We start from the raw sequence: 14,999 nt of genomic DNA, 5'->3' as shown, positions 1-14,999 counted from the left end.
TCTGTTGCTATAGCAACCCAACCTGGCAATGTCTTCTGGGACTTGCTCTAAGGGAAGGTCCAATGATAGGGAGTAATGTGACTTTCTTTTCTGCTCTTATGACATATATTGATTTACTGTGAATAAAAAGTAACATGGTTCAAATTGCATACCTTTCCTGGTAATGAAAAATGGGCTCTTGTGTAAAAATGAAAAGGAGTTTTAAACAAGTAGCAAGGAATAAAACTTTCATTTATCTTAGTGGAAACATTGCATAAACAGCCCTTCCTCAGTAGCTGAATGTCGAAAATTCATTTTCTTGAATAGCAAGGATATAAATATTTCATATATTTAGCAATTTATGGGAGCAGTGATTATGATTTCAAAACTATCTAATGGGATATATAACTTTTAGGGAAAAAATGGTCATGTTTGCCTCTGATACACATATAAAATCTCAAAGCTTTTATAATGTTCTAATCCATGATGAGACAAACATGGCTGCTATTAGGGCATGAATATTTCCAGACTGAGTACCTTTCTTTGCCCAACTGCCTCAAAACTGAACACTAATTCAGATAAAGCAAGCAAGAACATTTAAAATGTATTCAAACACTTTAAGATTTCTTCTTAATAATGTCTTTGCTCCATTAAAGACACTCTCATTTCTTTGTAATTTATTCATGTTCAGTGAGGTTGGCCCAATAGGATATAATTTACACTTTGGTAACACATCTCTCAAAGGACTTTGCAAATGTTAATGTCTTTTTAACCTCTTCTTTCAGAGAAAAGTATATATCTTGGATGAATGCAAAATAAACAAATAGTGATTGACCACAGCTATAAAAAAAAATCAGCTGAATGGATGTTAACCTTTCTGAGATTTATTCCTTAAGAATGAAAACCTTTAAACATAGAAAAACATGAGCTAGACTTTGTCCATGATTGCACCCAGTACTACATTTGACACTAAATTGGAAAACAAGAAAAAAAAATACAACTTGATATCTGTTAAAAGAATTGAAAGAGTGTTATATCTGGGCCATTCTCTGTATTCTTATTTAAAAGTTAGAGAAGTATATCAAGTGTGATGAACCATAAATAAGAGCTCAAAACCAAAAACTCTTTTCCTTGAGAATTTGCCAATATTTGCCACTTAGCATTGAGTAGATTTAAAAAAAAATATTATGTCTACCTTTTAACTGAACTGATAAGCATTTTTACTTATCTCAAACTGGATCAGCAAAGTTTACCATGCCTTTAAGTTGTACAATACACGCGTGACTCTATTTCACCTTGAATCATTTTCTTTTGCCATTCCACTACATCTAGAATAAATGGATAATATTCTTTACTAGCCAAAAATAAAATTATTTAAGCTTACAAAAACGTTGGGAAAGTAAACAGCTACACTTGAGGAAATACATAGGACCTATGAGTTTTATTCCCACTTTCTGCATTGCTGTACCTTCCTGCCATTGAGAAAAATTCATTGTACCAAATTTATTATGGATTATTTTGTATATATATAGAAAATAAGGAAATCAAGTATTAGGAAGTTAATTACTCCCCAAATGTCACACAGCTATAGGAGTTAAAATCTTTCTTTGAATTCAACATATCTGATTTCAGAGCCCATGTTTTTAACTATATGCTATTCATTCTGTGTCAGACTATCTGGTCTTTGGCATGTCGTGTTGTGAGTATTGCTGCTCAGCTTTCAGCATCCACTGATAATTGACCTGTACTTAATGGTAGCTCCTAATTAGCTTATTCCTTTGCTGCTGTGGTTTGGTAAAGCATGGAATTTAATAGCCAATGCCTGTTAGAAGAGATTACCCAAGAAACAATCTTAGAAAACAATAACACCCCTGCTCCCGCCCCCACACACACACAAAATTCAGAAAAACCAGGATGGTTTTCACATTGTTCAACATAGTTATTGATTTTTTTTCAGTATATTGGCCAGACTTGAAAGATCTTTCCCCAAAAATGATTTATTTGGTGAGTGAACAAAGGGATATTCTCAAATTGCTACAGTTATATATTTCCATTTCCAGTTTGCTTTTATGTTATCAATATTAAATCCCATTAATTTTGTTATATATGACAGGATTTTCTGACCAGGATATGGTGGGTTGGAGAGATGAAATTGCATTTTGTACCTTTTAGTATTTTTAATAAAGGGTCTAAATTAGGCCCTTTATTAAAAAGTACAAAGTACTTTTTGTGTACTTTTTGTATACAGATTGTGACAAAGTACAATCTGAAAAGTTTTGTCATAGCAGTTAATCCTTTTGAAATAATTTTCCCTAAACCTAAGTTTTGAGTAATTTTTTATAATACTTTTTCCTAACTGTGTTACTTGATGGAGGGTAAAGTATTTCTTTTGTATGGTTTGTGAAATATACTTGTGCTGTGTGTGCTGTGCTAAGTCACTGCAGTTGTGTCTGACTCTTAGTGACCCTGTGGACCATAGCCCACCAGGCTCCTCTGTCCATGGGATTCTCCAGGCTGGAATACTGGAGTGGGTCGCTGTGCCTTCCTCCAGGGGATCTTCCCAACCCAGGATCAAACCACTGTCTCCTATGTCTCCTGCACTGGCATGTGGGTTCTTACCACTTGGAAATCCAAATTACACTTACTTATACATTATATCATATTTTCACAGGGGCTTCTCTGCTGGCTCAAAGAATGGTAAAGAATCTGCCTGCAATGCAGGAGACCCAGGTTCAGTCTCTGGCTTATAAAGATCCCCTGGAGGAAGGCATGGGAATCCATTCCAATATTCTTTCCTAGAGAACCCAATGGATGGAGGAGCCTGGCAGGCTATAGTCCATGGGGTCCAAAGGGTCAGACACACAACTGAAGCAATTTAGCACACATATTTTTCATTACTGCTTTTTGAAAAAATCAGTGTGATTGTTAATTTATGTATTTTCTTGATGATGAAGCTGCAGATAATAGATATTTAACAATTTTCCCAAGGTAATCCAGCTAGTAAGTGGCTGATCCAGGATTAAATTATATTTCTTTATATATTAAATTCCATATATTTAAAACATCACTGCATTTTGGACTATTTTGTTGACCATGATGGCTACTCCATTTCTTCTACGGGATTTCTGCACATAGTAGTAGATATAATGGTCATCTGAGTTAAATTCACCCATCCCAGTCTGTTTTAGTTCACTGATTCCTAAAATGTTGACATTCACTCTTGCCATCTCCTGTGTGACTACTTCCAATTTGCCTTGATTCATGGACCTAACATTCCAGGTTCCTATGCAACGTTGCTCTTTACAGGATCGGACTTTACTTCCGTCACCAGTCACATCCACAACTGGGTGTTGTTTTTGCTTTGGCTTCACCTCTTCGTTCTTTCTGGAGCTATTTCTCCACTCTTCTCCAGTAGCATATTGGGCATCTCCCATCCTGAGGAGTTTACCTTTCAGTATCATACCTCTTTGCCTTTTCATACTGTTCATGGGGTTCTCAAGGCAAGAATACTGAAGTGGTTTGCCATTCCCTTCTCCAGTGGACCACGTTTTGTCAGAACGCTCTGCCAATAGACAAATATCAAAATCTCAAAAATGACAGAATGATCTCTGTTCATTTCCAAGGCAAACCATTCAATATCACAGTAATCCAAGTCTGTGCCCCAACCAGTAATGGTGAAGAAGCTGAAGCTGAACGGTTCTATGAAGACCTACAAGACCTTCTAGAACTAACACCCAAAAAAGATGTCCTCTTCATTATAGGGGACTGGAATGCAAAAGTAGGAAGTCAAGAGATACATGGAGTAACAAGCAAATTTGGCCTTGGAATACAAAACAAAAGCAGGTCAAAGGCTAACAGAGTTTTGCAAAGAGAACACAGTGGTCATAGCAAACACCCTCTTCCAACAACACAGTAGAAGACTCTCCACATGGACACCACCAGATGGTCAATACCAGAATCAGATTGATTATATTCTTTAGAGCCAAAGATGGAGAAGCTCTATACAGTCAGCAAAAACAAGACCAGGAGCTAACTGTGGCTCAGATCATGAATGCCTTATTGACAAATTCAGACTGAAGAAAGTAGGGAAAATCACTAGACCATTCAGGTATGACCTAAATCAGATCCCTTATGATTATACAATGGAAGTGACAAATAGATTCAAGGGATTAAATCTGATAGACAGAGTCCCTGAAGAACTATGGACTGAGGTTCGTGACATTGTACAGGAGGCAGTGATCAGGACCATCCCCAAGAAAAAGAAATGCAAAAAGACAAAATGATTGTCTGATGAGGACTTAAAAACAGCTGAGAAAAGAAGAGAAGTGAAAGGCAAAGGAGAAAAGGAAAAGATATAACCAATTGATTCACAGTTCCAGAGAATAGCAAGGAGAGATAAGAAAGCCTTCCTCAGTGATCAGTGCAAAGAAATAGAAGAAAACAATAGAATGGAAAAGACTAGAGATCTCTTCAAGAAAATTAGAGATACCAAGGGAAATTTTCATCCAAAGATGAGCACAGTAAAGGACAGAAATTGTTTGGACCTAACAGAAGCAGAAGATATTAAGAAGAGGTGGCAAGAATACATAGGAGAACTATACAAAAAAGATCTTCATGACCCAGATAACCATGATAGTGTGATCACTCACCTAGAACTAGAAATCCTGGAATGCGAAGTCAAGTGGGCCTTAGGAAGCATCACTACAAACAAAGCTAGTGGAGGTGATGGAATTCCAGTTGAGCTATTTCAAATCCTAAAACATGATGCTGTGAAAGTGCTGCACTCAATATGCCAGCACATTTGGAAAACTCAGCAGTGGCCAGAGGACTGGAAAAGGTCAGCTTTCATTCCAGTCCCAAAGACAGGCAATGCCAAGGAATATTCAAACTACGACACAATTGCTCTCATCTTACATGCTAGCAAAGTAAAGCTCAAAATTCTCTAAGCCAGGCTTCACCAGTACATGAACCAAGAACTTCCAGATGTTCAAGCAGAGGAACCAGAGATCAAATTGCCAACATCTGCTGAATAATCAAAAAAGCAAGAGAGTTCCAGAAAAACATCTACTTCTGTGTTATTGACTATGCCAAAGCCTTTGACTGTGTTAATCACCCACAAACTGTGGACAATTCTTAAAGAGATGGGAATACCAGACCACCTGACCTCTCTTCTGAGAAATCTGTATGCAGGTCAAGAAGCAAGAGTTAGAACTGGATATGGAACAACAGACTGGTTCCAAATTGGGAAAGGAGTATGTCAAGGCTGTATATTGTCACCCTGTTTATTTAATTTATATGCAGAGTACATCTTGTGAAATGCTTGGCTGGATGAAGCACAAGCTGGAATCAAGATTGCCAGGAGAAATATCAATAACCTAAGATATGCAGACGACACCACCCTTATGGCAGAAAGTGAAGAAGAACTAAAGAGCCTCTTGATGAAAGTGAAAGAAGAGAGTGAAAAATTGGCTGAAAACTCAACATTCAGAGAACTGATCATGGCATCTGGTCCCATCACTTCATGGCAAATAATGGGGAAACAATGGAAACAGTGAGAGACTTTATTTTGGTGGGGGTGGGGTGGGGGAACTCCAAAATCACTGCAGATGGTGACTGCAAGCCATGAAACTAAAAGATGCTTGCTCCTTGGAAGAAAATCTGTGAGCAACCTAGATAGTATATTAAAAAGCAGAGAAATTACCAATAAAGGTCTGTCTGGTCAAAGCTTTGGTTTTTCCAGTTGTAATATATGGATGTGAGAGTTGGACTATAAAGATAGCAGAGTGCTGAAGAACTGATGCTTTTGAACGTGGTGTTAGAGAAGACTCTTGAGAGTCCCTTGGACTTCAAGGAGATCAAACCAGTCCATCCTACTGGAAATCAGTCCTGAATATTCATTGGAAGGAATGATGCGGAAGCTGAAACTCCAATACTTGGGCCACCTGATGTGAAGAACCGATTCATTGGAAAAGACCCTGATGCTGGGAAAGATTGAAGGTGGGAGGAGAAGGGGACAACAGAGGATGAGATGGTTGGATGGCATCACCGAATCAATGGACACGAGTTTGAGTAAGCTCTGAGAGTGGATGATGGACAGGGAATCCTGGCGTACTGCAGTCCATGGCGTCACTAAGAGTCGAACACGAGTGAGTGACTGAATTTATCTGAACTGAAAATATCACACAGTAAAATTCCCCTTTGAAGTATTTTTTAAATTTTTGGAATAAATGAAACCCTTTGTTTTTTTCTTCTGTTTTTGATTTAAGAATCATTTCCCTTGCATTACATAATAATGTGAAATAGTAAAGTTTATGATTTTTCTTTCTTCCTTTTTTAGTCTTTCCAACAAGAACATTTCTTGGTTGGTTTACATGTTCTATGCTGATATAAATATGAGTAATTTTTAAAATGAGTTTTGCAAAATGAAAGTATATGAAACAATTTTAAAGAAAGGGTGTCATGTTGTTAAATTATTGATGAGTCTTCTAGCAGCCAAAGAACAAACCTATGAAATATCTGTCATTATAAATTGTGTATTATCCTTCCAAGGGCCAAGTTGCATAAACAGAATGCAGCCAGATTCATTAAGAAACATAGTTTATAACTGTAGCTATCTTGCATTTGCACTGAACATAGCACGGTAGAAATTTTGTAATGACAACATTGACTATAATAAATTAGGACTCATTTATTTTTTGGTATCTTTTTCATAAAGTCAGTGAGTTAAGTTTCTGCAGACTGAGTCATGATAGACCTTGCCTTGTCTTTCCCTTCTAATAGTTGACATTTTGCATTTCAGTTCCTCAGTAAATCATGGAATCTTGCTTGGTTCTGGACCCAGAAGGTACCTTCATCATCTAACTGTCAAGACTTTTACTGAAGAAATCTTACTGATTCATTTCAAATTTTTATTCACTAGAATGGTGTGTTCCACTTATAGTAGTAGCAACATTTTCATTTGAAGCTTGGCTGTATGTTGTTTAGGGTATATTCTGTCATTTCCTGCCATCTTGTTAGAGGCATGCTAAGACCTTGAGGAGATTCCTTATGTAGATTTGGGGAGGAACAAGATATAAGAATTTGGGTTTAATATTAATGTTAGGATATGTACTCAATTTGTTTTACTCTAATGAAAGTCCTAACGTTACCAAAAAAAAAAAAAAAACGGTGAGTTTTTTAGAGATATTTGTCCCATTTCCCTAACAGAACACCAGCAGGAAATCACTACATTATATGACTTTTCTCCTAGCTGTAGCTTTCTCTTACTTTCATTTCCTTTTACATACCAGCTTCTCTGGCCAACTTCTAATCTTCCTGCACTGGACTCACACCTGTCCTTCCAACACTCTTGGCTGTTATGGAGAAATGCCTTCTCTCTCGCCCAGAGGTTTTACAATCTAGCTTGTATTACAGACATCACATTTAAGGGGGCTATACACTCCATGGAAAAATTATAATTATTTGAAATATCACCATGTAAAGAACTTTCTCATGCCTTCTCTTTTTTAACTAGCTCTACAATTTTTTTTTTCATTTTCACAGAAACGGACACCTTAGTTAACAGTCTCTAACTTTCACTCTAAACATGGTCATTTGTTCATATTTTTCTTGAAACCCAGCCTCATAAAATATGTGGGGCAGAGATAATTGGATAGTACCTCCAAGGCCTCATTTGAAGGCAGGTAAAGGGCAGACCTGGGATTTCAAATTCTCTTCTAACTTTGGTAGTAGGCATAAGGTCCCCAAGGACTCCATTCTAAACTGCAACACCCAGATAAATAGTAACACAGTAATTTGCCATCATCCACCAATGTGTTAGCCATGATAATGTTACCCATCTGGTACTCTTCTTTTGATGATCATGGTCTTTTGAAGTCCTCGATTAATAGAGAAATTATGGAAACATATGGCACACAGAGCTTTAGGAGTGTTATTGGCCTGTTCACCTATGGCTAAATTAGGCTTCAGCCTTGCACAGAGGCACTTTGGACCACAATGTATATGTCACAGAATCCTGCTCCCATGGTGATGTTTACAAAGTATCTTTCTATCTTCTTCTAATTGCCCTGTCAACCTTCAACCAACATGACAAGGAGCCGAAAGTGTTCTCAGAAGCCAAGAGAGGAATGAGCTCTTATCCAATCTTGGGTAGCTCATCTATCTCCTGTATTTATTCAACATCTTATAACAAAAAGAAATCCCACAATGAGCACGAGAAGAATTCCAAAGAAGCCTGAATTTTTAATTGACATACTGGCAGCAAGGATTGAGTGGGATCTTTCTTCATATACAACATCCATAGATCTGATGGATAACACTTACACACACACACACACACACACACACACGGTGGAGATTAAATATTCTAAGGATAAAATGGAAGATAACCTTGAATAGTAAGTTACAGCCATAATAACATCTAATCACGGGAGGGGAAATGAATGTTTACCAAGGATAACTGTACTTTGAAACCCTGATGCTTAGGCAGAGAATCTGGGACATGTCCTTCAATTATAACTGAAGGACTTTCAACCAATTACCTTTCAGATAAACTGGGCATCTCCTGATGAATATGTGACTATTATGAGATTTCTAATCTGCATAAATACACTACCTACGTACATTTTAAATTTCAACAGAAGGAAGTATTAATATACTCACATGTCACACAATTTTCTGAATGGAAATATAATGGTGAAACCTTGAGTAAATGCAAGAAGTCAAGTAAGTAGGGAAGTCAGAATAAGATGGCAGGATATTCACCTAAAACAGTAAATTTCATAGAGAAAATAAAGACTGTATTTACATAACAATTTTTTCTACAGTTTCATGAAACCTTCTCTAGAGCCTGATATATTTCAGTTATGGAATCGAGACATAGACTTGATGTCTGTTTTGGGGGAAAAATTATTTCCTTACATGTATCTCTTGTTGTTAAACTAAGAATTCAGCAAGGAACAGGAGACCAAAGGACCCCCAAAAATGGATAGTTCTAAACATTTATGTTTTAAAGTGTCTACCAATTCTCAGACTGTTTATGCCTTAGTTATCACTTAATGTGGATTATTAGGCATTAAAAACTTCCTTTGACTCTAGGATATGAAGAAATGTAAGAATAGTTATTATAACTTGAAAGTAAAGATTTTCTTTAATCTCGTCAAAAAAGATCACAGTTTGCATTTTCAGGTAACATTCATGCGCCTTTCTGCTGTTGAGACAGAGACCATTTTATGAACTTCATATCTTCTTGTTTCAGTAGGGTCTTCATGGTTGTGACTATGTCTCCATAGCCAAAGCAAAGCAGACGTTGAAGGTAATCACTTAGATAGTTTAAGTAATGATTTAGTAATTTAAAAACTTAGGGGGAAAACTTCTCCACATTGCTTTCACGGTGGCCTCTTGGCCTCCCATCAAGTGAGGGAAGTTGAGCATCCAAAAGTGAATTTTGTACCTGTTGTTTTTTCCTTTTTCAGTGAGAGTTTGAAAATGCTGCTTCTTCTTTGGTATTCCCATAACAGTTTATAAAAATGGCAGCCTAGGGCTTATGGTGGGTGTGTGGCAGGCAGTAACCTAGTGATTTTTGTCTTTTCTTAGTGCAATTTCCTTGCTCCAGTGTGTTCCTTTACTGAGCTTGTTATCAAAATTATTTGAAAGTATAAACCTGGGTTTAGTTTCTGTATGCAATGTCATTTTAGCCTTTGCCTGAAAATATTTAAAATAATATACTTGTGGAATAAAAATGAAATGCCATGTGATTTCAGAATATTTCCATTCTATTGCCATTGTACAAATTGCCTTTTGTGATCAAACACATGAACCCCATGGATCTTTGCCAAATTTTGGCTCCTGACACCATATCCAGCCTCCAGATCTATCAGCAGGGTTTTAACTAATACATGTGATTTATTAGTTTATTATAAGAAAAGTGACAGAGATAGAAATGGAGTAAGTCTCAAATTTGAAGCCCTGAGGCTATCAGTGTAGATATAAATATTGGCTCATTTTTAGTTTTTAAATATTAATAATTATGATCCACAAGTAATAGCTTACTTGAGGAAGTCTTATCAATTTCACATAAATAACTGTTAGAAAAGTCCCATTTTGTCAATTTTTCTTTAAACAGGATGGATATATCTTGAAACTACATTATGAGAACTAGATTAGATCTCAAAAATATATTGTTAAATGCATTTATTGATTTGTGATTTATTTCTGCACTCATTCATCAAATACATGAGTATGTGGCATATGCAAAGAACTTTTAGGAATCTCAAGGATATTGTTAGTAAGCTGTGTTTCTTTGTAAAGATCATGCTTAACTATATAAGTAATTGGTCACACATTAGTGATAATTCTATCAATGGCATATAACTTAATTGGTTATCCACATTAATAATTGGCAAGAAGGAGAAGGAAATGAATTTCCTTAGAGTCACTTCTAAAATCTCTTCAATGAACCTGAAAATATTCTAGAATATTAGGGTGCATGATCATGTTGGGTGGTAGAAAAACAGCAGCCATCACTTTCCTTGGACCTGTTGAAAGTCATTGCATAATGACTTGTGAAGCAAGTTAGTACTAAATATGAAACCTAAACCCGCTGCTCTGACCTGGCTATGATAGCCTTGACTGCCATCTATCACCGTAATCAGTTGAACCACTGTTGCTTGCTGGTGTGAAATTTCCCTTTTCATTCCTTAGATATCTTGAAGAAGAAGAGGTTGCCTGACAAGTTTTCTCTGTGTTCTTTGTTCTTTTCATGACTTAAATTGCCACACCTCTCTCTGCTTCTCTCTTAAAAAAACCAAAATGGTATGGGGAGGGAGGTGGCAGGGGGGTTCAGGATGGGGAACACCCATATGCCCGTGGCGGATTCATGTTGATGTGTGGCAGAACCAATACAATATTGTAAAGTAAAACAAACAAACAAAAACAAAACAAAACAAAAAACTTTCCATAAGTGTTTTTTTAAAAGGCATGAGTACGTCAAGAATGTAGTTATTTGATAACCTTCATCAGAGTCCTTCCTATTTTAGGGTGCATCTCTACAGAAAATATTTCAAGTTGGTATGATTTCAGTAAGCAGTGTCGATTTTATAGGAGGTTTGTAAAGGAGCTCACAGGTTAGTTCTTTGGGAGGCAGTTTACATCTCTTTTTGGGAGTGTTAGAGCAGTACAGAATTCTCCTCTTTCCTTTTCTTTACCTTCCCATTTTCCCCTGGGAAGAAAGCAGACTTTGTCAAATTTTGGAAGTGGGTCCTCGTCTTGGTCACTCATTTTTCTTCCAATCTAAATACAAACATAGGACGACAACACTGACATTGTCTTAATCGAAGTAAAATGCACTATAATCAAGATCAAGACGCTTCCTGGAGTCATTGTTCAGAGACCCAGTTCAGTTCAGTGGCTCAGTCGTGTCCAACTCTTTGAGACCCCATGAATCACAGCACGCCAGGCCTCCCTGTCCATCAACAACTCCCGGAGTTCACTCAAACTCATGTCCATCAAGTCGGTGATGCCATCCAGCCATCTCATCCTCTGTCGTCCTCTTCTCCTCCTGCCCCCAATCCCTCCCAGCATCACAGTCTTTTCCAATGAGTCAAATCTTCGTATGAGGTGGCCAAAGTATTGGAGTTTCAGCTTCAGCATCAGTCCTTCCAATGAACATCCAGGACTGATCTCCTTTAGGATGGACTGGTTGGATTTCCTTGCAGTCCAAGGGACTCTCAAGAGTCTTCTCCAACACCACAGTTCAAAAGCATCAATTCTTTGGCACTCAGCTTTCTTTATAGTCCAACTCTCACATCCATATATGACCACTGGAAAAACCATAGCCTTGACTAGATAGACCTTTGTTGGCAAAGTAATGTCTCTGCTTTTGAATATGCTATCCAGGTTGGTCATAACTTTTCTTCCAAGGAGTAAGCGTCTTTTAATTTCATGGCTGCAATCACCATCTACAGTGATTTTGGAGCCCCCAAAAATCAACTCTGACACTGTTTCCACTGTTTCCCCATCTATTTCCCATGAAGTGATGTGACGAGATGCCATGATCTTAGTTTTCTGAATGTTGAGCTTTAAGCCAACTTTTTCACTCTCCTCTTTCACTTTCATCAAAAGGCTTTTTAGTTCCTCTTCACTTTCTGCCATAAGTGTGGTGTCATCTGCATATCTGAGGTTATTGATATTTCTTCCTGCAAGCTTGATCCTATCTTGTACTTCTTCCAGCCCAGCGTTTCTCATGATGTACGCTGCATAGAAGTTAAATAAGCAGGGTGACAATATACAGCCTTGACGTACTCCTTTTCCTATTTGGAACCAGTCTGTTGTTCCATGTCCAGTTCTAACTGTTGCTTTCTGACCTGCATATAGGTTTCTCAAGAGACCCTCTAGTGCCCAAAGCAAACGTTTGCAGCTGAGCTTTATATTTGGTGGGTACAGACCCTCTTGGGAGTTATCTGTTCTTTCACCCTTGAACACAGGTGGTTCTGAGAGAACAGGAAGATCTTGCTAGGCTGTGACAAGCACAGTTTAGAAAGCTTGGACCCCAGGGCTGAAATACCAGGAGGCCAACAAATCCTAAGCTCCCAGTTCTCCCTCCTCCTGGGTGCCGCAGTCGCTGCTTGAGGTCCCATTTTGCTCACACACTATTCGCTGCAGAATCTCAGCCCTGTGGCCCTTCCGACTCTTGCTAGGGAGGCTTGCCAAACTATTTTCATTTCTGAGTCTCATCAGCTGATTCTTTTCCCAGTTTTCATTCTCTTTGTCTCATTCTGACCCCTTTCCACAGGTGGGGCTTACGCTGTAGTCATCTTTGCTCTTTATACCTAATGCCATACCTTGATCTCAGTTTCAGATATCTACACCACCTTCAGATCTTGCTGGGTCTGTACAGGCCTGGCACTAGGTACCTGCTTTGGGACTTTTTTGGTGTAAATTATTGTTCTCTCTGAAGCAAAATCACCTTTCCTGCCTCCTATTATTGACACTTCTTAGACTGATTTTCCTTACTCCCAAGATAACATGTTTTTGACCTTCTACTCATAGCAGATTACAAAAAATGTGGCAAGCATCATTTTAGGTTATGGCACTTAAATTTTAGCAACATCTGGATAACCAGAGCTAGTGAGGGAGTTGCTGGTGTGCTTAACATGCCGCCACCCAGTGTTTGCTGCCCAGACATTTCTAGTTAAACACATGAATGCCCCATTTTTATTTTAATGCAACTTCATATCGTTATCTCCAATCCTATTTACTCTATTACAAGTATGTCTCCAGAAAAACAGGTGTTTTCTCGTATTCCTAGGCATTGGAGCTATTTATTACAAGTGGCTTGCCTTCATCCTCTTTGATTTCCTTCAAGTGAAGGGCTTTCAAAACAAATCTTATGTCTTTAATTAAGATATATTTAGTGTGCCATTTTCTTTACTTAATTTTTTAATGTTGATCATTTTCAAAGTTTTTTTCATTGAATTTATTGCGATATCATTTCCGTTTTATGTTTTGGTTTTGGCTATGTGGGTTCTTCACTCCTTGACCAGGGATCAAACCCACAGTCCCTGCACTGGAAGGTGCAATTTTAACCACTGGACTGCCAGGGAAGTCTCTATAGTGGGTCATTTTAAACAGAGAACTTTTGCTATATTTTAAAAGAACAATTCCTGTAATTTTTTTCTGATAGTGACACAATTATAGATTTATCTAAGAGACAAATAATTGCTTGGGAGAGTTGGGAGAATACTTAAAGCTGTACTTAATCTATTGATTTGAAGAATTTAGATCACGTTGGGGGAGACATCACAGTTAAGTTAGAGCTCTACCTTTCATGAGTCTTTCATGGGATACATTTTAGGGAGTTAGATATGGGGGTGGTGTTCCCAATAGTACGTTATTTACCACAGGGTTTTTCTATTTAATCTGGACTTCAGAAATCCAGAAAAGCTATCAGGAGAAAGAAAAGTCTGAGATGAGACTCAAATAATAAGCAAAGGTTAGACAAAAAAAAAAAAAAAAAAAGGAAGGGAAAGTGTTTCAATCAGAATCAGCAAGGAAACAGCATGCACAGGGGCTCAGAAGCACCAGAGAAAAGAGATAGTGTAGAAAGTGGTGAAGGGGATGCTACAGAGAATAAGACATTACCAAAATTCTTAGAAATGCAGCCTTCAGAGCAGAGGACACGGGGAGGAGGGAGAGATGAGAGGCTTGTGGCAAGGCGAGACATGTGAGCAGACACACAGAGCCATCTCAGCCTACATGTATTATGAAAGCTTTGGCTTTCTCCTGAAGGACATGTAGAGATTCTGGGGAATTTTTAGAAAGGAAGAGATAGGACTAGATTATATTTTAAATCGCTTAGGCTATAGTGTGGAGAATGAACTGAAATAATATACAATTAGTGGAATGCATCCAACCATATTGGCTTGGGGAGTGTATGGGTCATGACAGTGTCAGCGCAACCTGGAGACCTGTCTGATAAAACTTCCAGATATAATACATATTATGGCCTCCCAGACAAAGCTGTCTATCTAAGTAAATAATATCTAGGTATTATTGAACACTGAGACACTATTAAGTTCATCTTTGTACCTTAAACAGAATATTGGAAAATTGACATGTTGACATTGGCTTATTCTGACACGTCTGCCTAGCGTAGAGGAATTGGCTGCATTTCAGGAGGTCAGATTTCCCACTTGTTAATAAAGTTTCTTTGGTGAGAAGTTTATGTAGAATAAAATTCTAAGCTATATCTAGAAACTAAAAGAGACTCTTGGGAAATTGGTGTTTTCATAACTGTTGTGGTTTTTTTTTTTTTTTTTTTCTTTAAAATCTCTGGGTAATATCAATTGACAAGAATACAATAAATTAATAAAAAGGTACAGACTGGTGTTCTTATCAACAAGTTTGTTTAGGAATTTGTTACTCTAAACTCTTACTCTCCAGATATTACCCAGATTCTCAGTTCTAGGCCTGCCTGGTGATTTAGAGCATGTTTCATTTAGCATAGCAGTGCTATAAAAAAC

General features: G+C 37.6%; 1 protein-coding gene across 1 annotated transcript in view; it reads left to right on the top strand.

Annotated features, from left to right (window-relative positions):
* GAS2 (growth arrest specific 2) overlaps positions 1-14,999 on the top strand; it is a 127,945-nt gene that overhangs the window by 76,393 nt on the left and 36,553 nt on the right. Inside the window, exon 7 of the mRNA XM_052662277.1 lies at positions 9,239-9,292. Coding sequence (XP_052518237.1) covers positions 9,239-9,292 — 54 coding nt within the window. The remainder of the gene's footprint in view (positions 1-9,238; positions 9,293-14,999) is intronic.

The sequence above is a fragment of the Budorcas taxicolor genome, chromosome 25, assembly GCF_023091745.1.
Source record: "Budorcas taxicolor isolate Tak-1 chromosome 25, Takin1.1, whole genome shotgun sequence".
Classification (NCBI taxonomy): domain Eukaryota; kingdom Metazoa; phylum Chordata; class Mammalia; order Artiodactyla; family Bovidae; genus Budorcas; species Budorcas taxicolor.
The sequence above is the reverse complement of the archived record's forward strand: the minus strand, read 5'-3'. Positions and strand labels throughout refer to the sequence as shown.